Raw genomic sequence first — 23,905 nt, forward strand, 5'->3', positions numbered from 1 at the left:
TTTGTTAAGGCTGTTGGGAACTGTAGCTCTGAGTTCCCTGGACTACAGTTCCCTGGATTCGGGGAGGAGGGAGGGCTTTAAATGTGCACACAGCCCTAGTAGTCCCTTGGTCTACCTGGAACTGGAACATTTATTTCTTAAAAGCACTTTGAGAGGGAACTTCAGCCACAAAAGTCTCCCAGAGAGGCTCACAACAATCAATAATAAACTCCTTGCCCTCAGGCTTCCAATCTAAAAGTCACAGCACAAAAATGACTGGGAGGGGGCTGGAGGGAAGAAAAGCAAACTCAAGCACTTGCTCCTGCTATAAAGTTATTGTAATGTTGTTTCACACAGGGAAAGTGGAAGAAAGATCCCTGCTGCTGCTCGTTCTTTGGGCAAGAGCTGTAAGTCACAGTTAGTCTCCTCACACTCTTTGCCATGATGCTTTCCCTTAGAATCACAGAATTACAGTAGTAAAGTTGGAAGGGATCCCAAAGGCCATCCAATCCAACCCCCTGCAATGCAGGAATGATGATGATGATGATGACCAGATGCAGGAGTGGGAACCATTTGTCAGTCCGAGGGCCGTGTTCCGTTTATAGCAGCTTTCTGGGGACCACATGCCAATGGTGGGTGGAGCTAGGGGCAAAAGTGGGTGGAGAAAAAGGTGTGTATTTTACATTTGTACAGTAAAGGTAAAAGGTAAAGGACCCCTGGATGGTTAAGTCCAGTCAAAGGCGACTATGGGGTTGTGGCTCTCATCTCACTTTTCAGGTTGAGGGAGCCAGCATTTGTCCGCAGACAGCTTTATGGGTCACGTGGCCAGCATGACTAAACCACTTTTGGCGCATGAAGGACCATGACGGAAGCCAGAGCACACGAAAACGCTGTTTACCTTTCTGCCACAGCGGTACCTATTTATCTACTTGCACTGGTGTGCTTTCAAACTGCTAGGTTGGCAGGAGCTGGGACAGAGCAGCGGAAGCTCACCCTGTCACATGGATTTGAACCGCCGATCTTCCGATCAGCAAGCCCAAGAGGCTCAGTGGTTTAGACCACAGCGCCACCCACATCCCTATTTGTATGGTAGGCTGGCTTCTACACACACACACAAACACAAACACTCAAACACACACCTGTGTTCTCCATCCAGACAAGCAAGAGGCATCACCAGAGTTTAAAGCTACACTCCAGCCTTGCAAAACCCCTCAATTAGGCTGCAAAGCAGGGTTGGTGAGGGGGTGTGGCTTGGTAGGTTGTGTGACCTGGGGAGGGTCCCAAGGGCCAGACAGGGAGCCCTGAAGGGCCACGAGACTACCCATTTGTGACCAAATATAAAGGAAGGCAGGACTCTCATGCATCTAACTGTTGTGTAGAATTTTAGCTGATTTTCTTCGCACCTTGTATGTAAAGCTGCATTTGCTGAAATTCTTCCACCTACATATTTATTAATTTTAAGAGTACACTACCTTCACATCAGATCACCCCACCTAACAAATCTCTCTGCCAAGCAAAAGAATTCAGGGAAAGATTCCAGGGAAGGAGATTTATTTGTTGTTTTCCAGGGGCACAAGACCCCGTCCTGGCAGCTCCTAGAAGTCCTCCCCTCCTCCCTCCAAGGAACCATGCACGTAAATTGCCTATACTGTTCCTCCGGCCTCAGTTCCTTTGGGGTCCATCTGGCAATCTAAATAAGGTCAAGAAATGGTGAAGGGTTGCATATTGCCCCCATTTCCCAGTTGTTCATTTGTGCCCTCCAGGCTCTTCACTTTATATAGACAGGACTTGGCACAAATCAGCAGAGAGCCAGGATGGGGAGAGGGTTCCTCTCTGGGCTCTATCCACACCACTGCCCAGAGGGGAGCAGGAGAGACAAGTGAAGGCCGTAAAAGCAAGTGGACAGACAGGAGGAACTGTGGGGCAGGTGCCGGATGATGCAAACCTCTGATGACCAAAATGGCCCCTCAGTTCGACTCATAACCGAAAAACCAGCCACTGATTGTCCCTCTAATGCCAGAATTTTGCAAGGCTTCCATGATGGAATTGCAGACAGGTTTAAGGTTGACAGCCAAAGCGCTCTGGAGGAAGACTTGGCAAACCAGTGCCTTCATTATATCTAGTTAGAGCTGCTGCTGACATGAAGAGGGAAATGTTTCATTTATGAGCAGAGGCTGTGGCGGCGCCTCACAACGAGCTCTTCTCTCCTTTAGTGTCAAGACGTAAATGCTGGGCAGGTGTTGATCATTATTTTGGTCCTGGCGGGGTGGGTGCATGGGTTTGAGGCCAGGATGAAAAAGGATCCCATCACTTCTTTCTTCTGCAAAGAGGGTTTTGGGGGGAAACGGAAATTGGACAATTGCATAATGTTAGTATAATTAAATAAATTAGTATAATTATATTAATTATAATAATAGCCCTCCCGCTTTCTCTGAGTAGTGATTTGTCCCTGAAGTGCCACATTTACCCAGGTTTGTCTTCCATGGGAAGAATGGTCACCGGAGGTCTATTGGTGTTTTATAAGATTTGCATTCATTTCCATTCACAGCCCCCTCACAGATTATGTCAAACTGTGTCTCCTCACAGGCCAATATTCAGTGTTAAGCACCCAGGCTAAGAGGTGGACCTAATAGCAAAAAAATAATAAGATAAACCTGAGGGGTTACGGAAGCTTTTGTACTCATAACTACTGTGATCCCATCCCATACATATCATCTCATAAGTCATGTGGTGGTGGTGGTGGGGTTCTGTAGTATTTTTATTCTGAAATTGCATTTTCCGCATTTGTGAAATTGCTCGCTGGGTGTTTTCTGCTCCTGTTGCTGTTTAACACAATATATAGCCTTAAGAAAAGTCATACAAAGCTTGCTGGCTTTTAACATCTCAATTAAGATATCACCTTATCAATGTTTTTATTTCTTTTTATTCTAGTATACCAACATGGCCACCCAGCATTTTATAAATAATTCAGTAAGTAAAAGTTCAGTATGGAAGCCCAAGATAATAACTAGTTAGGCAACCCTCCTTTAAAATAAGTAGGTAGACTCCCTTGCTGCCACCCCGCCGACTTCTATCCTTTAAAATATCCCGACTGAGAATATGTGGAGGAATTGTGTACATAACAGCTTTCCAAACTTTTTCTGTTGGTGACACACTTCTTAGACATGCTTCATTTCACGGTAATTCAGTTTTACTAGCCAACCAGAGGTTAAACTAACCCCTTTCCAGCCCCAGGAGGAGTGCGGGGAGCGTTCACACGACACACATACACACTGCAGCCAACACACTAATGTGTCGTGGCACACAGTTTGGAAAGCTCTGGTGTACATGCTTCATTAGACAGCCAAAGTTCACTGCTCTCACATCAGATCTCCAAGGGCATTGCCAACCCACCCATGAGGCAGACTGAGGTAGCTGCCTTGGGCAGCAGAATCCTGCTTGCTGAACTGCAGCTTCCATAATCCCTGACCGTTGGCCATGCTTGCTGGGGCTGATGGGAGTTGTAGGTCAGCAACATCTGGTAGGCCAAATGTTCCCCACACCTGAGCTAGAACAAGTAGCATATTTTTCCACAGACCCTCTTTGAGTTCAACAAGTAGACTATGTTACCAAAGTCTAAAGAAAAAAGGTAGAAGATAGAGAGAGAAACTAGGAACAGATACTAGGAGACTAGGATAGATAGAGAAGATAGAGAAACTAGGAAATAAATCATTGAAGAAATTCAGAAAGTATCCTGTCATCTTTCAGATTAACAGCTTCCCTCCATCACTCCAACAAAAGAATCTCAGAAGAGGTTAGTCAAAGGCATCTGTTATGAAACTGTGATGATGTGAGCTGTCACTTTCATTAGATTACTGAAAGATAAGGAGGAATGGTGTGCAGAAAAGCAGGGGACTAGGAACATAATTTCCGGTGCTTAAGTACATAAATGCTTCTGATGCTGAAACTATACAGTAGTGCAAACACACACTTGTTCCTTGGCAAAGATGACCATTAAGGCTACTCTGGCACAAAACGAATGTGATTCATTCTGTGTTGCATGTAGGTGTCAATGTGTCAGCAGCTGGGGCTCAGAATAAGGCTCCCATGCATTTAAAGTAGTATCATACCACTTTATAGCTTCATAGCCGCTGTCAAACAATGCTGGGAATTGTAGTTTGTAGTCATGTGAGGGAACCCATAACAATTCCCAGAGTTCTGTAGGAAGAGGGATTGACTGGTAAAGTTTTTATAATTATTTTTGAAAGGCAGCCTAGGAATATTGCACATAAAGTAAATATTGCAAATCTGGTAGAGATTAAAAATAAATAAATAAATGCAGATAAAACGTACGCCATGGCCATAGCCAGGATTTTGTTACGGGGGCAGGCCTTTTGTTAGTGAGGGCAGAACCTCAGTTTGCTATGTACAGTATATTTATTGATTTAGGGTTGGGCAGCTGCCCCCCCCCCCGCCTACACCCATGACGTATGCAAATAAAAAACTCTGTTTGTATGGCGGTCTCCGACGTCCAGCTAAGCCACGCCCTTCTCTTGTCACAGGGCCTCGAGAAGCAGCTGGGATTCCAGGCTAGCCCCGCCCATTCCCGCGTCTGAGCCTCGCATTCGATTTACATGTCGCTCGTTTCTTTCAAAGGCGTTTCTTCGTCTTCCTGCGCGGTTTGAGCTCGGCGGCGCGCCGTAGCCTTGTTGTCATAGCGACCAAAGCGCCGCGGCCTGGTCTCGAAAAGCTGCGCGGGGAAGCCTCGGCGAGTGTAGCGTTGGCCGAGTGAGTCCAAACAGCAGAGGATATTTCGCAGTTTCCTGGAGCCACCATGTCCTTTCGCGACCTCCGGAGTGAGTCGAGTGGCCTTTATTTCGTTTAGAGCCCCCCCCCCCCGGCATGGCTGATCGTACCACCAATGTGGGGGTTAATTATTAATCATTGTTAGGATTCCACCTTTCCTAAGGAGCTGAGGGGCAGCGTACGGCCCCCCATCCCGCGCTCTCGTTTTATCATTGCAACAACCCTGTGAGCAAGGCTTAGTTAGCTTCATAGCTAAAGGGGGATTTGAATCTGGGTTTCCTGACCGCAGTCCAGTACGCGCTTGCTCACGTTGGCTCCCAAAGTTGACCAGGCCTCAGGCACCGAACCTGTTGTTGACCATGTCTGTAATCCTCTTAGGTAAAGGTAAAGGTACCCCTGGCCGTTAGGTCCAGTCGCGGACGACTCTGGGGTTGCAGCGCTCATTTCGGTTTACTGGCCAAGGGAGCCGGCTTTTGTCCGCCCTAGGCTCTGTGGTTAGACCACAGTGCCATCCGCGTCCCTTGTAATCCTCTTAAATCTGCATAATTTTACACGTGATCCACCCCACTCCGAATTCAAAGCTTATGTTCGTGTCTATAGACTGTATGCTAAAAATCGCATCTTCGCAGAAATGTGGTTCTTACGGGGTTTTAAGTTACATGGGATGCCAACATACCCCAGGTATTGTGGTAGTTCAGGAGGATCTATATTAAATCCTATTGGGTCACACTTTTACCAGACCCTTCAAACCTTGCCTTTGCTATGAAGCCTATTGCTTAACCCAGTGGTTTTCAACCAGTGTGCTGTGGCACTCTGGGTGCCTTGAAGGATGGTCAGGGGTGCTGCCTCTGATGCCTTCTCACATTTCTGCCACCCAAAGGCTTGCACAGCTGTTTGTTGCAGCAGCCCTGGCTACAGGTTCTGCAGGTGAATGGTGCCTCTGGGACTGGCCGGGGGGGGGGGGGTGCTGGCTGCCACGAACTGAGGCAGCCTCGGAGTCAGCAAGCCAGTGGGTGAGAGATCCCAGCCAGCCAGTCTGGACAGAAAAGTGGGAGGCCGGGCAGGCACTGTGCTGGCTTTTCTTGTGCTTGCTGTATACCATCCCTGCCTGGGAGCTGAGTGCCCGGCACCAGAAGGGAGCCTTTCTGCCATGCAGGCCTGGCGGTGTCCTCTGCTGCCTCCCAAAGTAAGTGCTGGCCTCACATTTACCGGACTCCATTGGGGGCATCATCTTCCAAGGCTCCTGTGGGGCAGTGTGAGGAGGCACCTTAATCTTGGGGGGGGGGGGTGGCAGCTTAGAAACCAGGGGCGGTAGCAGCGGCTGCCCTGAGGACTCCCAAGATGAGGGGAAAGGAGAGGAGGCTGAGGGAACACTCCACAAGGGATGGTGTTTGAAAAAGAGTGAGAGGCTGCCAGCTCTGCAAGCAAGGGGTGACATAACTGGGCTCCTGAGCCCCACAGGGGTGCCGCAGAAAGAATGTAGTTGGTCAAAGGAGCCATGGATTCAAAAAGGTTGGAATCCTCTGGCTTAATCCACCAATACTCATCCTCAGATCTGTGCAAGCCTTAAAACATGTAATTGCATTTTCTACCCTTCTTTTCAAAACCTCGCCACAACTTACATTTACTGTTTCTGCCTGTCAAAGTTTAAATTGCAAAAGCTTTGTGTACAGAACTCACATTGGCACAATAACTTCTGCAAAATGCCATGTATATTGAGGGTGATGTGTAAATAATTGTTATTAATATATTAATAATGTGCATGGAATTTCCTACGTAATAAGAAGATGGTGTCCTTTCCCCAAGGAACTTACAAATTTAAGCACAACAGTTGCAAAATATGGAGGGAAGGAAGATTGACTGGAGCAGGGAAGTAAACAGGAGAAGCATATGGGTTTACTTATATCTTGCCCTTCCTCCTTGAAAGGTCGCTGCTTGCAACATAAAATCCAATAAGACCATAATCAAAAACAATAGCTAAAATTATAGTTTTAAAATCCGCAGTATTTTGGTCTTGTTTTCAGGTGCAGAGATCAAAGGCAGGGATTAAGAACCTGTGGCTATTCAGTTGTTCTTGGACCCCAGCCTCCATCACTCCCATCTGGCATGGCTGATGGTCAGTGATGGTGGCAGGTTTTAGTTTAGCAAGATATGGAGGACCCATAGGTCTCACACTTCTGATTTGAGGCTGCAAGGAAAGACTGCAGGTAAAAGGTAGGTTCTGAGGAGAGATTTTTAAGAAGAGAGGGAGGTGATATTTTGAAGATGGCAAGTGGGCAGGAAGGTATTGTTTGAGTTATATGGGGAAAAGTGGGGCCTGTGAAACCCACAAACCTCAACTCTGGATTACCTCCAATGTCATGTCCTTTCCCCTTAGTCTTCTAAAAACAGTAGGTTACTGATAACCAGTGTGGTGCTTTGAAGATGTTTTGAACTACAACTCATCGACCAGCATTGTCAGTGGTGAGGGATTAAGGGAGCTGTAGTCCAGCACTTCTGAAATGCTCAGCATTGGCTATCCCTGCATTTGATGAACAAGCTGGCACACAAAAATTACAGGGGCTGGTCCCTTTGGTTAGTTTGAGCTCTGAAGAGAGGCAGTCCCAGGCACCATCATCATAGGTACACATAATTATTTATGGCTCATGTATTAAAAAGCAGATCAGAAATTGTGCTGTAGTTCTCTTTGGTAGTTTTTTTTTTTAAAAAAATTGATATCTATGCACAACTGAAAGGGACGCGGGTGGCGCTGTGGGTTAAACCACAGAGCCTAGGACTTGCCGATCAGAAGGTCGGCGGTTTGAATCCCTGTGATGGGGTGAGCTCCCGTTGCCCGGTCCCTGCTTCTGCCAACCTTGCAGTTTGAAAGCGCATCAAAGTGCAAGTAGATACCGGTAAATAGGTACTGCTCCGGCAGGAAGGTAAACGACGTTTCTCTGTGTTGCTCTGGTTCACCAGAAGCGGCTTAGTCATGCTGGCCACATGACCTGGAAGCTGTACGCCGGCTCCCTCGGCCAATAAAGCGAGATGAGCGCCGCAACCCCAGAGTCGGCCACGACTGGACCTAATGGTCAGGGGTCCCTTTACCTTTTATGCACAACTGAATTCAGTTTGTTCTTCTCAGACTTGTGACTGACTTGTTAACATCAGTTAGTTACTAATTTCCTGTCAAATTTCCCCAGTTGCCAAACAATAAACACTGTCCTTCTAGTTCATGAACTATGGAAAGCAACAGGATGACAGCCAATTCGTTTTAATTTGCTGGCACTTCCTGCTCTGAAATGTGGTGCACAGATTCAGCAGCACCCTTGAAAACTCCTGTCCTTTGCCATTATGCATGTCCAGTGCCCATAAACTCAACTGGGATTAACCCTCTTTCTGAAATTGCTGCCCTGGCTTTGCCCACACTGGTAGTTCTCATAGGAAAGCCATGAGAGAAGGTCAAGGAAGGGTTGACCATTGCAGGGTACAACTATTTGAGAATAATAGTTCGCACTAGAAGAGCTTTAGTGCAGACTTCACAGACACTGGATCAACATTTAAATGCAGCACAGAAGCCATTTTCTTTATCACAGTCTGCTGTTTTTCTCTTCTTAGAAAGAAAGTTTTGTTGTTGCTGCTACCCACCATAGGCCTAGTATTAGGTCATTATCCATTAGTTGATGACTAGTGAGTTAGGGAATATATGTATGATCTACAAGGTACCTTTCCCATGTATAATTGGAAAAGCTGTTTTGCCCTTGAGATCGAGATGTAAGGACAGAAGATCATGATGCTGTATACATTAAAAAATTGCATATTTGTTTCTTAAGATTTTACTGAGATGATGAGGGCTCTAGGCTATCCCCGGCTCATCTCGATGGAGAACTTTCGCACTCCAAACTTCATGCTGGTTTCAGAAATACTCATTTGGCTGGTGAAAAGGTTGGTACTTTATCCTCATTTGAAAGCAAATATCAGATAAAATGTGATAATTACCAGAGGAATACTTGGATCTTTGGAAGAGAACAGGCTTATAGATGAACTTTAGATCCTGTTTTTTTCTACAAGATCTCAAGCCCACAAAAAATAGCATCGGTTCTGCTTCTAGAACATCTTTGAAGCTTTCTTTCATACTTGAGCAACTTATACCCTTGGCTCTTCCTCAGTTCAAAGTCATACATGTTCCTGAGATTAAAATAGCCTCACACTGTTTTCCCAAATCAAACACAATGTAAGTTTATTGTTCTAGCCAAAGGCCATGACAAACCTGCAGCAACTGTACCAATAGAACAATACAGATCATACATCCACTCTAGTGACACACTGCAGGTGAGCTACAGGTATAGGGTGCTATACAAATTTAATAGATAATAATAATAGTAATACATCCATAATATGAGCCAAGATATAAGAGAGAGGTTACCAGAGACACTAACAAACTCATATGCAGCTTGATTTCAAATTAAGCCTCCATATCACCACAACAATTTATAACGATTTCATCTAAATCCCTTTTCCTGATTTTTCCTTTTGCGGCTAGTACATAGAAGACCACTTCTATGTTATTGTTGTCACTCAAAAGAAACATGACCATTTCTGCTAGGGTGTACAAGCTTGCTTTTGTGAATGAAGGTTTCAGAATGTCTTCCACCTGAGGTTGACCACAAATACAAAGTTCGTCTTCATGTGGGACCTTATTGTCCTCCAAGACTGCAAAAAACTGGCTCTACAAATCCCTTCTTGCTGCTGGTTTTCTAGGGTCAAGCTAGGACTGTCTTGTTTCAGAGGGCATTTGTACTTCCCAGTGAGTGGTTGCACTGTCCTGGGATCTGTTTCTTGCTTCTTGATGGATTGGGGCTCTTACTCTTGCCTTTTGTTGACTGCCTGTATTGATTTTTATGTATTCAGTATGTGTTTTTCTTTTTAAAAGTTCTTTGTCAGTTTCAAACATTTGGGTAAAATAATATGTTCTAGCAGCATACCTTTTAAACTGTTAGAGCTGTTTCATTTTGCAGGTATGAGCCTCAGACTGATATTCCTTCAGATGTTGATACGGAGCAGGATCGGGTCTTTTTCATTAAAGCAGTTGCTCAATTTATGGTGAGTCTATTTATTTTACGCTTTACCATGAAGTGAGGGGGAGAGACCAGCAGGTCTCCTCTTGCCTTGCCGAGTCTTGCTAGCATTTTATTGATTGACACATCCTTTCCACTGTGACTTTAATTCCAAATGAAAACAATGTAAAATAAGGTTCCTATAGGTTTAAAATAACTGCCCAGGAATACACTAAGGAGAATTGGTCTTGTGTTGCAAGTGGAGGCTAAATATAGATCCTGAGACTGAAAATATTAAAGACTTTCTTGACAGCGGATGATTCGGTCTTTATAAATATCCTTCTATTGGTGTAATGTGATGACTCACTCTTAACATAGAACTATGGCTTTGGCTCTGTAAAATGGGGAAGATACTGCTGAAGAAGACGTAGCCAAACCAGCAACTGGTATGTTCCCATACAGATAAGGTTGACTTCATTTTTTTCAGTGCCAGTAAATTTGAGGACTGTTTTTGGATCGTTGTCTGGTTGATAAGGTTGGACTTGTGGTACACATCAGCACCATTGGCATTGGGAAAATGTAGCTGTGGTCCTGGAAGAAGAAAAAATAAATTACTAGGTACAATGTTGAAAAGCAGGGCAACTATTTCTTCAGCAGCATTCAAAATGGCTGCCAAAAAATCAGGCAGTCACACCATAGTCATGTTTTGGTCGATCATCTTGATTCAGAATGGTGGCCAATGGCACATAGTCAACAAAAACTGCTGCCACCCCCTTCTTTCAACCCCCCTTATGTCTCCCTCCCAACTTTATACTGTATACAATATTAAAGTCTCACATTGACTATAAATGATCTGAAAAAAGGACTTTATGATCTGAAAACAGAGACGATGTATGTACTTTTGTAACCTAAGAAAATCTTCCATAAATACACCCCCCCCCAAATAAAACTACTGCCCCACTCCACAAACCCTTGTGCCAAGTTTGAAATCAGCCAAAAATGAGGTGAAGGCACACTAAAGTAATATTTCGGACTGCCATCTTAATTCACAATGGTGTTTGGCATCCCACTGTTGACAAAAACTCCTACCCCCACCTTGGGAACCCTCATGCTGAGCTTGGTGATGATATTTCAAGAGACATCAGAATGTATAGAGAACCAAATTCTAAAATATATAGTAGTTGGTGATGGTGATAACTCAGGTAGACTGTGAAGAGCTCCTAAAGGATTTCTCTAACTAGGTGAATAGGCAGCAAAATGACAAATGTGATACAGTATAATTAAGTGTAAAGTTATGCACAAACCACCATAACTTCACATATATGGTGACATATTCAGCCATCCTGTGAACTGATGATGACTAACCAGGAAAGAGATCTTGGAGCTCAACAATATTGTCAACTCTGTGAGTATCAACTGTGAAAAAGGCATATTCCATACTGGGGATTACTAGTAAAGCGACTGAAAATTTAAAAATCCCAGTATTGTGCTCAACCCAGTTCCAGTCATTTCACCTCAAAAAAGGAAACTGTAGAGATACAGAGGTACAGAAAATGGCAGCAAAATGATCAGGTTAATGGAGCATTTTTCCTGCAAGGAAAGTTTTGAGGCATTTGGAGCTTTTTATGTTAGAAAAAGATGACTAAGGGCCACATGATAAAAAGTTGTCAAATTATCCACTTTCTCCATATCATGCATAGATAGAAATTTCTCTGTCTTTTGTAACACTAGAACTGGGTCATCCAATGAAATTGGTTACCGTAGGGTCAGGACAGATCACAAAAAGTACATCCATACATCTAGCATAATTAAATTAATGGAATGATCTGCTGCAAGATGGGGTGATGGCCTCTGGCTGAGGTAACATTAAGAGAAGGATGTTCCTGTCACTGGCCATTAGCTAAATGAAACATTCCAATTAAGAGGCAGTTGATGGGCAGCAGGACCAGCAGAGCTCTGTTGCCTTAGATGTCCTGTTTGTGCACTTCTTGAACATTTCTCCCCGGCTACTTTCTTGGGCTCCATGATCACTGCAGATGGTAACAGCAGTCACGAAATTAAAAGACGTCTGCTTCCTGGGAGAAAAGCAATGAGAAACCCAGCATCTTAAAAAGCAGAAACATCACCAAGCAAGGTCAAGGCACTGATTTACTACTATTGAAAATAAATTTCCTTGGAAGTGAGTCTTACACACTGCTTCTGCTGTCCATATTGGATAGTTTTATTTTCCTCTTGTTCTGTGGAGCACATCCAGTAGAAATTAAAACGAACAAGAGTGGGTACCAGAATAAGATGAAGGTTCTGAAATGATGCTGGTGTAATTGAGTCAATCTTAAAGCGATAGACTAGGAAGAACTGTTGACCTTTGCAAATGTTTTGCTGGTAGCAGATGTGAATATCGCTCAAGTGTTTGATTTCTAAACTTGTAGGACTGGCACTGTTATTGCTATTTTGAGAAATACAGAAAGTACATTATTTTTCTCATTACTAACTTTGGTCTCTGTTTCCATAACAATTATTGATTTTTCCTCTTCCTTTTTTAAATGGAACTGTAGCACTTCGGTTTTTAACAATACCTTCAGAATGCTTTCTCAGCCTCTCAGTGAAACTGACCTTGTAGGTGCTACCAATATAGAAATTACAATTTCTTTCAAAACTTTGCACTCAATGCTGTCATGAAGCAAGTCTTCACAATCTTCTGGCTGAAAGAAATAGAAGGAAAAACACTTTGCTTGTTGTTGTTTTTAAACAATTGCCCATGATACTTTTTCTTGCCAATGCGTGCTAACCACTTCTTCCTTTTCTGGGCTGCTCAAAAATTGCTTAGGTCTTTTCAGTGTCTATAAAGAATTGCTATTTTTAGTCTAGCAATTACATTTTCTCTATTCTTGCTGAGGTTGTTTCATGTAATCCTCACATCAGGCAATCACTTGATCTTTCCTCTTCTTCGCTTTCAGCATTTCTAAAGCAGCCATTCCTTGTTGTACCTCCCTGCTGAAGCTTTTATCAGTGTCTGGGCTAAACTTCACCTGGGCTGTTGAAACCTCCTCCTTGCAGGTCTCCCCTCCTGCTGTGCACTTTTCCTGCTTTTTCTCCCTAGTGGTTTGTCCAAAGCAAATTGTGTTGTCTGCAGGCACTGATGTTTGGGGTGTGAAAATATTTCCATCTTGCTTAGCAGGGGAATATGTCACCTTTCTGCCAAGAGCCTCTCAAGGCAAACCTTTCTTCCACCACCCTGGCCCACACCATCCCCATCTATGATTTTAGTTCCTTGAGTATCCACACATGTCAGGGAGTGAACTATGAGTAGCTAAAAGACAAAATCACAGGAACCCAAGTAACAAAACAGAAGTGATTATTGAAACATAAACATGTCAGCATATGCTAATATATGTGTACACAATACAAAATGCAAGTCACCCAAGCTGTGACCACTGTATAAACAGCAACAAAGTTGTGGAAATAAAATAGATGAAGATAGACAAGATCTCAGGATTGTATCTCACTTCATACTTGTTCAGAAACAAATTGGAGAATTATCCATATATGGCAGCCCCAATATCCCCCCCCCCCATTTTCTTCCTTTCATTAATATGTTATTCCTGTAAACTGTGTTTCTGCCACACACACCCAGGCATTTGAGTAACAACCCTCTTGGTTAGAGGGTTGTTACTCCAAGAAGTGTGATCCAAAAGTGAATAGTTTTCAGTTCTTTGGCAAGGGGTAAATATATTGAAATGCAAACCTGCTACTTTATTATTACTTGTTTTTCAATACCTTCAGTCTTTCGCTACTTATAAATATTTTCCATTTTGAAACCCCTCTGGCTTTGTTTCCATGCTCTGAACTGCTACATACAGTTCCCTGCCAGCACCTTCCATTCTCCTGGTGATCCCCACTGTGGAACTCCCTCCCCTCCTCAACACCCTTCCTTTTAATTTCCAGATGGTAAATGTTTATGTGTGTTCACGGAGAAGTGTTGGATTGATTTCATGGCACATACCAGGGAGAGAAATCAAAACAGAGTAATTTAATAGATAAATGTTGAATTGCCTGTCCACAAGAATCATTGAAAGGGAAGAATTCATTAAGGTAAATGATCTCATTACGGCAATTCACAGTGGGGTTGGGAAGCCACTGACCTCTGTGTGGAAGGTGGGCAGCACTTAAGTGCCAATTAAGCAAAGGTCTGATCAGCTGCAGTTCCACCCCTGGCGAAGTAGATTAACAAAGTTTGCTGTGCTGAGTTTTCTCTTTGGGCTAATTAAGGAACCACTTGATGCCAAGGGCGTTTGCTGTATAAGGGTCATTTTTATCCTGACAGCATCAGGGAATGGCTTGAACTGTCTTTTTGCAATCTGAATTACTATGTTACAACTATTGCATGGGCAAAAGCGTCTTTTAAAAATGGAAACACTCGCTAAGATATATAAGTTGTGTTCTTGGAGAAGGTGTTTGAGATCTGCCTCTTCAGAGTCTGGCGATCCCAGAGCATGGCCAAAAACATGATGAAGCAGCTTTATGAAAGCCAAAGCAGATCCAGATCTGGATGGGAGACTGCTTGGGAACGCTATGTATATCGTCTTAAGTTCAGTCGTGGAAGAAAGGTGGGACAGAAAATACAGTAAAACAAATCGGCATTTATTTTTGGTTTTGTAATAGGCGACAAAAGCTCACATCAAGCTCAACACCAAGAAGCTCTACCAAGCAGATGGCTATGCAGTGAAGGAACTCTTAAAGATCACCTCTGTTCTTTACAATGCTATGAAGACCAAAGGAATGGAAGCCACTGCTGTGGGTGAAGAAGACACGAGCAAATTCAAATTTGACCTTGGCTCAAAAGTAAGGAACTTTGTGCTTCTTTCTCTTTCATTTTCTTTTCAAGATTTATTACATTTGCGCCCTGTTCTTCTTTTCAGGAACGCTAGAGTATTATTTTAGCCTCACAACTTCTCTGTCAACCAGATTAAGTTGAGACAAAGGGCCACCTAGCCAATTCACACTAGCTGTAGAAGCCCTGTGTTGTTGTTTTGAAGTAATGTGTACAATCTAGACATGTGTTAACCACACATTCAACCCTAGTTGAGTAAAACAGTTGGCATGGGGAATTCTGGGGACTGGTCCCTGATTTGATGCAAAGTTTGATTTGATCAGCAGTGGTTTGGAGCTAGTCCTTATGGAGGTGGTCTGCTTGTCTCTGGCCCGTACCACTGATGGGGGAATCATATAATGGGGTGTTCCTCTGTACAGCATATAATATATTCCTGTATATAATAAACTAGCCTTCTTCCTGACATGCTATTTTTCCATATGCAATGATTTATTTATTTTTTAATAATGGTATGGAGGAGCAGTCATTCCTTTGAAGCTCCCCTTACAGTCTGAAGTGGTATAGTCCAGATAAAGCTTTAGGCCTGGGATGTGTTATTGAAGACAATTGCAGTATTTCTCACACTATTCACTATTTTTTAAAAGTTTTTTCCTGTATTTGAGACTGGGAGCCAGTACTCATAAGAGAATCACAGATGAATATCCTTTGAGTATTGGCTCCAAGACCAATTCAGCAGTGGTTCTGGTGTTACGGAACTTTCTCTCCAGTGAGACCCACTGAGGTTTACAAGTGTATCTCAAACACCTACCATATTTTTCGCCCTATAGGACGCACTTTCCCCCCTCCAAAAATGAAGGGGAAATATGTGTGCGTCCTATGGGGCGAATGAGGCTTTCGCTGAAGCCTGGAGAGCGAGAGGCGTCGGTGCGCACGGACCCCTCTTGCTTTCCAGGCTTCAGAAAGCTATCTGCAAGCCTTGGGACAGGCTTGCGGACAGCAACCTGCAGCCCGAAACCCGGGGAGCACAGCGCTGGCTCTCTACTCCTATAAAGGGCCAGGAGCCCCAAGGCAACAAAGAGACTAGAGTAGGTTGTGTGTACACCCCATCATGGCATATCTAGTCTTTGTACGATAATTGGTAGTTGCCATTGGAGACCAGAAGAACTGCAGGTTTTAAGGTTGTGCCAATCCGCTTAACTCATTTATCTCTCTCATCCTCTCCCAACTTTTGTGCGAAAATATACTAACTATAAGCGTCTTGAGAAAATGACTCTTTTGAATGGAAGCTGCAGCTCATTAATTTAAGATGACCTCCTCCTACTCAGGAAATGTTCTTTTTTGGCAATGTAAAAAATTCATTTACGGGTATGATTTCATTTACTTGCTTAAAAGTATCTTTGGGCTGGAATACACATTTCATATTGTTCACACTTATTTAAAAGTGTGCTTAAACTAACTGCTTTTTTTTAAAGGAAAAATATCCATGGGAGGTCCTAATCCAAAATGTGCTCCCGATGCAGATTTCAGTTCCACATCAGTTTGTAGCTGAACATCACCCCCACCCCGGTTGCTACTTGCTCACAGAGATGTTGTTCATGGCAAACAGCAGAGAGAAAATTGAAGGATTGTTGATGGGGAACAGTCAGATCTCCAATCTGGATTGGGATCTCACATGGCTGCTCTTTTTTTTTCAGAATAAAAGTGGACGACAACAACAACAACAACAACAACAACAACAACATAATAATAATAAATATTGTATACCACCCTATACCCTCAGGTCTAAATAGCATGATATGCAGCTTGTCCCTTTAAAGCATTATTTGTTTCCACCATAATTGGTGTAGATATGATCTCTTCTTTTTATGTGTTTTAAGACATACCCTTCCAGTTGCAGAACTGACCAGATATGGTGGTTTCACTAGAAATATCCTTATCTTCCCCCCACCCCTTGAATTTTCATGAAGGTAAAGCTCTTCTTTTTCTGATGTTTATCTAGATCAGCGATTTGAAGACGGCCAGGCAGCTTGCTTCAGAAATCACTTCCAAAGGAGCATCTCTCTTTGATTTACTGGGCAAAGAAGTAGAGCTGAGGGTGAGTTGGTAAAAAGAACTTGCAGGCTCTGGAAAAAAAAACAATAGAATTCTTCAGCTAAAATACTTGAAGTAATCGATCTTTGTGCTGTAACATTTCTAGAATCCTGAAACCTAAAATTGGGTGATTTCAAATCAGCCAGTTGTGAATTTCAGCTCTCCTTTAGTTGTCAGTTCCTGGTCATGATAAGAGTTCTCTTCTGCTTAGTTTCTCACTCAGTTTTCTATCCCCTCTCAGATTTCTTCCTGTTCTCCTCCCTGCTTTCCATCTCAGGAATTGCTTCTTCCAGTCCTTTTCATCCACCTTCACTCTTTTCATTTGGCCAGTTGTCTTCTCTTTCTCTAGACCTGTCTGATCCACGCATAAAGACAGGTGCCATTGAAGGAAATTTAAGGTTCTGTGTAGTGTTAGTCCTACTTAGCATAGGCCCATTGAAATTCATGAGTAACTTAGAGCTGTTAATTTCAGTGGGTCTACTCTGAGTAAAAGTTAATTTGATGCAACTCTTAGAGAAGATGGAGCAGACGGAGGAATTTAGTCTTTGGCATCTAGAGGCTTGTCTGCCTGGCTAGACCCGCTGGAATATTAGGATAGCTTAGCCAGCAACTGCACACATAGGGAATACTCTCCTGTTTTCTGTGTCAGAGTGTTCTGTGTGAGTAGCAGTTTCCTCGTTGTGTGCACAGAATATGGCAAGGCACAAGGCAGCCCTGGGATGTGCAAGGCTCTATGTGTAGAGCTTTGGGATTGTGGCAGTTTAATTATTTTTAACACTTGAGATAGTTTAGAAGGCAGTAGGCTGGTGTCTTTGTGACAGATGCCAATAATAATAATAATAATAATAATAATAATAATAATAATAATAATTCATTACAGTATTTATACCCTGCCCATCTGGCTGGGTTTCCCCAGCCACTCTGGGTGGCTCCCAGCAGAATATATAAAAAAGTGACAAAACATCAAACATTAAAAACTTCCCTAAACAGGGCTGCCGTCACATGTCTTCTAAAAGTCAGATAGTTGTTTATTTCCTTGACATTTGATGGGAGGGCGTTCCACAGGGTGGGCGCCACTATCGAGAAGGCCCTCTGCCTGATTCCCTGTAGCTTCACTTTTCGCAGTGAGCTGAATGATGGGGGTGGAGATGCTCCTTCAGGTATACTGGGCTGAGGCCATTTAGGGCTTTAAAAGCACCAACACTTTGAATTGTGCTCGGAAACATACTGCTTGTTTCCCAATCCAGCCTTGTAAAGGCTTCTGTTTTGCAGTATTCTGATCAAATAATTTTGATCTTTCAGGCGGGGCGGGGGTGTGTGTGGAATTTTCGGCCAAGCAGGGCAGATCTTTATCTCCACCCACCTGCCAATCATCTGGCATTATAATGACGCGCAAGCAGTTCCGTCCTGCTTGCTGCGGGGTTCAGGTACACCAGCGAGGTCATTGCTCATACACCCAAACTAAGCAGGATTGAACAGCTGTTGCATGGTTCAATCCTAGTTTCCATCCGTGGGATTCAGCTGTGTCTTTACTTGCCCTGCACCTGAAGTCGTGTATGAGGTGTGAGGCAGGTGGGCATAGTTTGGTGAAAACATCGTTGTGGGCCACACAGGGAGGCCTGGTGGTCCAAATTCGGCCTGCAGGCTGGGGGTTCCCCATCCCTGTTTTTTAGAGATTTAGCAGGCTTGGTCAGCGCTGTATTGAGCAGTCCCTCAAAGGCAGTGCTCTAATGCATACATAATGTTAAGCCAAAAATAGCCATATCCTGTCTCGGGAGAAATGACTCTGCCTCATTAGAGTTGGCATGACATTGTTAGTGTAAGGTACAAAGCCTTTGCAAATGACCAGTTGTGTGAAAAACCTTCAAGAAAGTAACAAGCAGCGCTTCCGGTATCTTTCCTATGATATGTGTCTGGTTTTTTTGTTCCGAGCAATTAATTAAAACTGTGAAATGCAATTCCAGCCCAAGGCTGGATAGTTAAGCTGAACTCTCTCTGCTCTCTCTGGGATCTGGGCCCATGGCATGTTCTGAAATACATTAGCTTTAGTCTGTTATTGCAACAGTGTATTGATATCCATTTTTGCTGCTGGGAAGCTGAACTTTATGGTAATTACAGTGGTACATACGCTTCAGGTTACATACGCTTCAGGTTACAGACTCCACTAACCCAGAAATAGTGCTTCAGGTTAAGAATTTTGCTTCAGGATGAGAACAGAAATCGCGCGGTGGCGGCACGGCAGCAGCGGGAGGCCCCCATTAGCTAAAGTGGTGCTTCAGGTTAAGAACAGTTTCAGGTTAAGAACGGACCTCCGGAACGAATTAAGTACATAACCAGAGGTACCACTGTATACTGGTAAAATTCAAGCCATTAATTATGGGTGAACTTAATATTTACAAATCCTCCCTTAATATAAATATCAAGGGCTTCTGCAGTGCACCCTCCCCAGAATCTTTGTCTTTCCTTTATTTCCTTTATCTGATTTTAATCCCACCCCTCCTCCTCTAGGGAACTCAAGGTTACATGTAGTTTGCCTGTGCTTTGTTTATATGCCACTCACACCATAGTGTAAAGAAATGTTGCGGGGTCTACTTTTATATGTTTGCTAAATCTTAATAGCTAAGTTTTATGGGCAATAAATTACATTTATATATTTGAAATATTTCATCAAAACAGATGCCAGATCAGTATACAACAATAAAGATTGAGGTGGGAAAATTTGTGTTTTATCTATGGATGTTTTTGTATATATGTGCTGTTTTTAAAACTGATGCCAGGAAACCCTGTAACCAATAATTAGAAATTGCTGATAGTAAATACTTTATCACAGTTGCTTCCTTCCCTTCCTCAAAGGACTGTTTATGTGGCATTTCCTTATTTTGTTAGCATGGCAGCCCTGTGAAGCAGATGAGTGTGTGTCAGGCCTGAGGTCACCCCAAAAAATTAATGGTAGAATAGGGTTTTGTATCCAGATTTCCCCATTCAGATACAAACCTCTTGCCAACAACATCAGCATAGATTACCCTTTTTTGAGCTGTCAAAGTGTGTTTCATATGTTGCCTCAGTAACTCTTACAACCAACCCTGTAAGGTAGGTCTGTACCATTAACTCCTTATTACTGATAGGAATTTTGGCAGGCAAGGGTGGGGAACATATATTGAAAGTTCTCATATAACATATTTGTATACTTTTGCTAAAGAAAGAAAGGCGTAAGTATTGCTCTCTCTTAAAAACTCAACTTGGTAGCTCTCTGACCTTATTATAACAAAAGGTACTTGGGTTTGTCATTATGAGATGCTTCTTTGAGTTTTAAATCTGTCTGTCTCTTTTCCATTATTTTCCCATTGTACAGGTTGAAGGTGTTCTTTTTCTTCTTAAGGATTATAGATTGCATACTTTAGACTTGCTATATTAGTTGAGAGCTGAAATGAAATTTCTTTTCCCATCATTGCAAGGCGGGTGTAAATGAGCCCTTTCAGTTAGGGGTCGAAATAGCTGTTATATAGAAAAAACACTTCTTACCATTTGAGCAATTTTGAAGTGGTGGAAAGATGCCAATTATAGACCACTGGAAGAGCATCTTATAATACCCAACCTAGCAGATGGGAGACAAGCTCCAGTGCTTACCTTCATTTGTGGGTGCTGTCAGTGCATTGAAGTTCCTATGGTGTGCATTGGATCTGTCAGAGGATGGTTCGAGGGAAAGGATCCAGGTCATTTAGAATAAGTACATTGCAACATTTTCCCCCATGTTAAAAGTGCTGAGATTTCATGAACACTGTTGATTTGCACGAAGTTTTAAAAACCCAGTACTTTCCTACTTCACTAAGAAGAGCCTTCTGGATCAGGCCAAAGTTCCTTCTAGTCCAGCATCCTTTTCTTACAACGGCCAACCAAATACCTATGGGAAGCCAGCAAGCAGGACCAAAGTGCAACAGTGCTTTTCTCACTTGTGATTCCCAGAAACAGGCATTCAAAGGTATGTTGCCACCAGCAGAGAACAAAGTACATAGCCATTGGTAGTCTAATCATCATCTAATCCTTTTTAAAGCCATCCAAGTTGCTACCTATCTCTAAATTTTGGGGGAGCAAATTCCATAGTTTTAACAGTGCACTTTTGCCTGCCCTGAATTTTTCAACATTCAGCTTCACTGGATGGCTTCCATCTAGTATTATGAAAGAAGTAGAAAAACTTCCCACCCACTTTTTCTGCAGTATGCATAATCTTATACGCCTCTATCATGTCCCTTACTCATCTTTTGTTCTAAATTAAAGAGCTCCAAATGTTGTAACATTTCCTCATAGGGAAGTTGTGCAAACTCCTTGATCATTTTTGTTGCCCTGTTTTGAACGGCTTCCATCTCTGTGATATCCTTTTTGAAGTGAGGTGGTCAGACCTGTAAACCTGTAGGATTTATTCTGAACTAATTGATTGAAGTGTTGAGCAAAGACTCAGGTCCTTTGGGGGCTGGTGTCCTATAGCTCCCCCTCCCTGCTTTGAAAGTGTGTGTTTAAATGTCTCCAGCTCAGCTGGTTGTCTTTCACAGCTCTTCTTGGCGCTCTCCCATCTGTCAAGTCATAGATGGGTAAGCAGGAGCCTGTCAAGAAATGGCCTTGCTTAGACATGCCAAGATCTTACTCTCAGCAGGCATAAAAAGAAAATTCCCAAAACATCTTCTATAGTGGAATGACCTTTTAAAAAAACATGAAAAACATGCTTGACTGCATCTTTTTTGAACATCTTAATTAATGAGACTGAATTTTACAATATATCAGAAAAGGTATTGGGAAAGCGCCTTTTGTTCCTGAAACAAATGTGTGAAATTAAGTGCATGGACCACTTCACACATTGCATTCATTGGAGTATCCTTACAAGATCTTACGTACATACATGTAAAGTGGGAATGTGGTCCCATCTTGGATGTTGTACAGTGTTAGGATGGAGCTATAGACAGCTGTTAAGAGGGGAGCCAGGAAGAGTTGCGCCAAGATAGCCTGACACCAAGCCAGGAAAATTTGGCTTAAATTTGGCTTATCCCCATGCCTGAGAATACCTCACTTCCATGAAGATTCTCCAAGTTGCATTTCTGTAATATGGGATAAGCACACACATTTTGGTATGTTATTTTCGCTAACATATACATTTTATAGCACATACACAGACACCCCCAGTATATGCATTTTACTTGGCTAGAAAGCTGCATTGGAATATATAGAGAAGTGCAATTTTTGAAGCAAAACTGTTTTGGTCCTCATATTGTTTTGGAAAGTGCAAATTAGATTTTGCCTTTAGATGCAAACTGAAATGAATTTCTTCCTCATCCCCACTCATCACTGAGTGACCATAAAATGGAAGCAAATATATCTGCATCTCTAGCAATTTATCAAGGAGCAGAGAAACTGGATGTCTTATGCAACATCCTATTGTATTCTCGATTTGAGCTTTCTCCCCACCTTTTTTTGGTTATAGAAAAGATGTGAAATGACCCCCGTGCTTCACTTACAAAGGACGTCTGTAGTTATTCATTCTCTTGCTGTATGTCCATTCTTTCTGCAACAGCACAGATGCTCCCAAACTGAGCTGCTCATTGCTGCTGTTTCTTTATTTTTGTCCAAAACGAAATCCGCAAGAAGCTCTTGGGTGTGTTTTCCAAATCGGAAAGCCCCAAATTAGTTAAGGAGGACAACAGTGAATTACTTTGGTGTTAGTGCTTTATGCAAGATGCGGCCTTTGCTTCTGCAGGGTGTCGGGGGGGGGGGGGATGGAGTTCATGGCATGTTTCTGTCAGGGTTCTCTCAGGCCTTTTTTTAAATCATTTTACTTTTGAAAGGGGTGGTTTTCACATTACTTTTAGGGGCGGCAAAAATGAATGGGGGGGGGGAGCTATAGTCCCTCCAAGGAGGGGAAGATGATGGAAAACCCTCTTTCTGATTTGAAGACAAGGGTTAGGGGTGTTTTGTTTCTTTAGTATGCAGTGGACAAAAATTGTGGAGTTGAAAAACATGGTTTGCAGCTGGAAAGCTAACAACATGCATTCTGAACAGTGGGGTGAAATTAGACACATTAAGTGTATGTGTTTATTAAGCGCATAAATGACAGGCAATGTCAGGGATAGCATGTACACCAGGGGTCAGCAATTTTTTTTAGCAGTGGGCCAGTCCACTGTCCCTCAGACCTTGTGGCAGGCCAGAGAAGGGGCACTGGGGGGGGGGGGAGCTGGAAGAAGAGGCAAGTCCTCTGCAGCCCCCAGCCCTAGCCGCTGCGCTTACCTTCCCAGGAGCTGCCACAGCACCACCACTACCACTGCTGCTGCTTCTCATGGGTAGGCAGAGCGAGCTCATCTGCTCCACTCTCTGGCCCACAGGAGCACCAGGGCGGCAAGGGGAGGAAGAGGCTGAGCTGTGGTGGCTCTGCCGGCGGCGGGAGGAAGAGGCCGAGTGGTGACGGAAGAAGAGGCCGAGCGTTAGCGGCTTTGCCAGTGACGGGAAGAAGAGGCCGAGCACTCAAACGCCGCACCTGGTTTACCTCATCGCAGCATGGGGATGTCTCTGCCAATCAAACGCCGCTGAGGTAAACCATGTGCGGCGTTTGAGTGGCAGAGCCGCCGGCTGCTCAGCCTCTTCCTCCCGTCGCCATCGCCGGGAGTCTCTGCTTCACGGTGTGGGCCGGATTTAGGACCCAGGTGGGCCTGATCCGACCCAGGGGCCGTAGTTTGCCAACTCCTGATGTACACAAATTATGCAAGGGTAGAATGATTTCAGTTTGTACACTTAAGACAGACTGCCCCAACCATACTAAAACATCATACTTCTTTTAAGACCAGGACCTCATCTTCCTAATCTCTAGGCAGGTAATGCTTCATCACATCCTTGTAAATACAACAATCCTGCAACTTACGTGCTTTATGTTGCAGGCTTACTATACTCTTAAAGTGCTCCTTTTTCTTTCTCCTCTTCCTCCCCCCTTCCTCTTCTGCTTCTTCTTGGCACCTGATAGTTTCTGAACTGAGAGAGTTCCAGAAATGAATCATTATTTATATAGTAGATAATAGCTGCTTGCTCCTATGCAGAAACCACCACTGACACAGGTTGAAAAGCAAGGAGAAAGCATGCTTGAGGCTGCCATTTCTAATCACAGGACCTAAAGCTATGTTCCCTCCACTGTTCTCCTCGGCCAAGATGT

The 23,905-nt window shown here is 43.4% G+C and overlaps 1 protein-coding gene across 2 annotated transcripts in view; it reads left to right on the plus strand.

The window, feature by feature from the left end:
* Positions 1–4,631: 4,631 nt before the first annotated feature.
* Positions 4,632–23,905, plus strand: part of CLUAP1 (clusterin associated protein 1) — a 53,128-nt gene continuing 33,854 nt past the window's right edge. Inside the window, exons 1-5 of one of the 2 annotated variants that reach the window (XM_081839916.1) lie at positions 4,632–4,814; positions 8,577–8,688; positions 9,762–9,846; positions 14,463–14,642; positions 16,631–16,726. In XM_081839916.1, the coding sequence (XP_081696042.1) occupies positions 4,793–4,814; positions 8,577–8,688; positions 9,762–9,846; positions 14,463–14,642; positions 16,631–16,726 (495 nt within the window). In that variant the 5' untranslated portion in view covers positions 4,632–4,792. The remainder of the gene's footprint in view (positions 4,815–8,576; positions 8,689–9,761; positions 9,847–14,462; positions 14,643–16,630; positions 16,727–23,905) is intronic. The other variant, XM_081839917.1, reaches the window with a different exon arrangement.

Source organism: Podarcis erhardii (genome assembly GCF_964252035.2).
Source record: "Podarcis erhardii genome assembly, chromosome: 14".
NCBI lineage: Eukaryota > Metazoa > Chordata > Lepidosauria > Squamata > Lacertidae > Podarcis > Podarcis erhardii.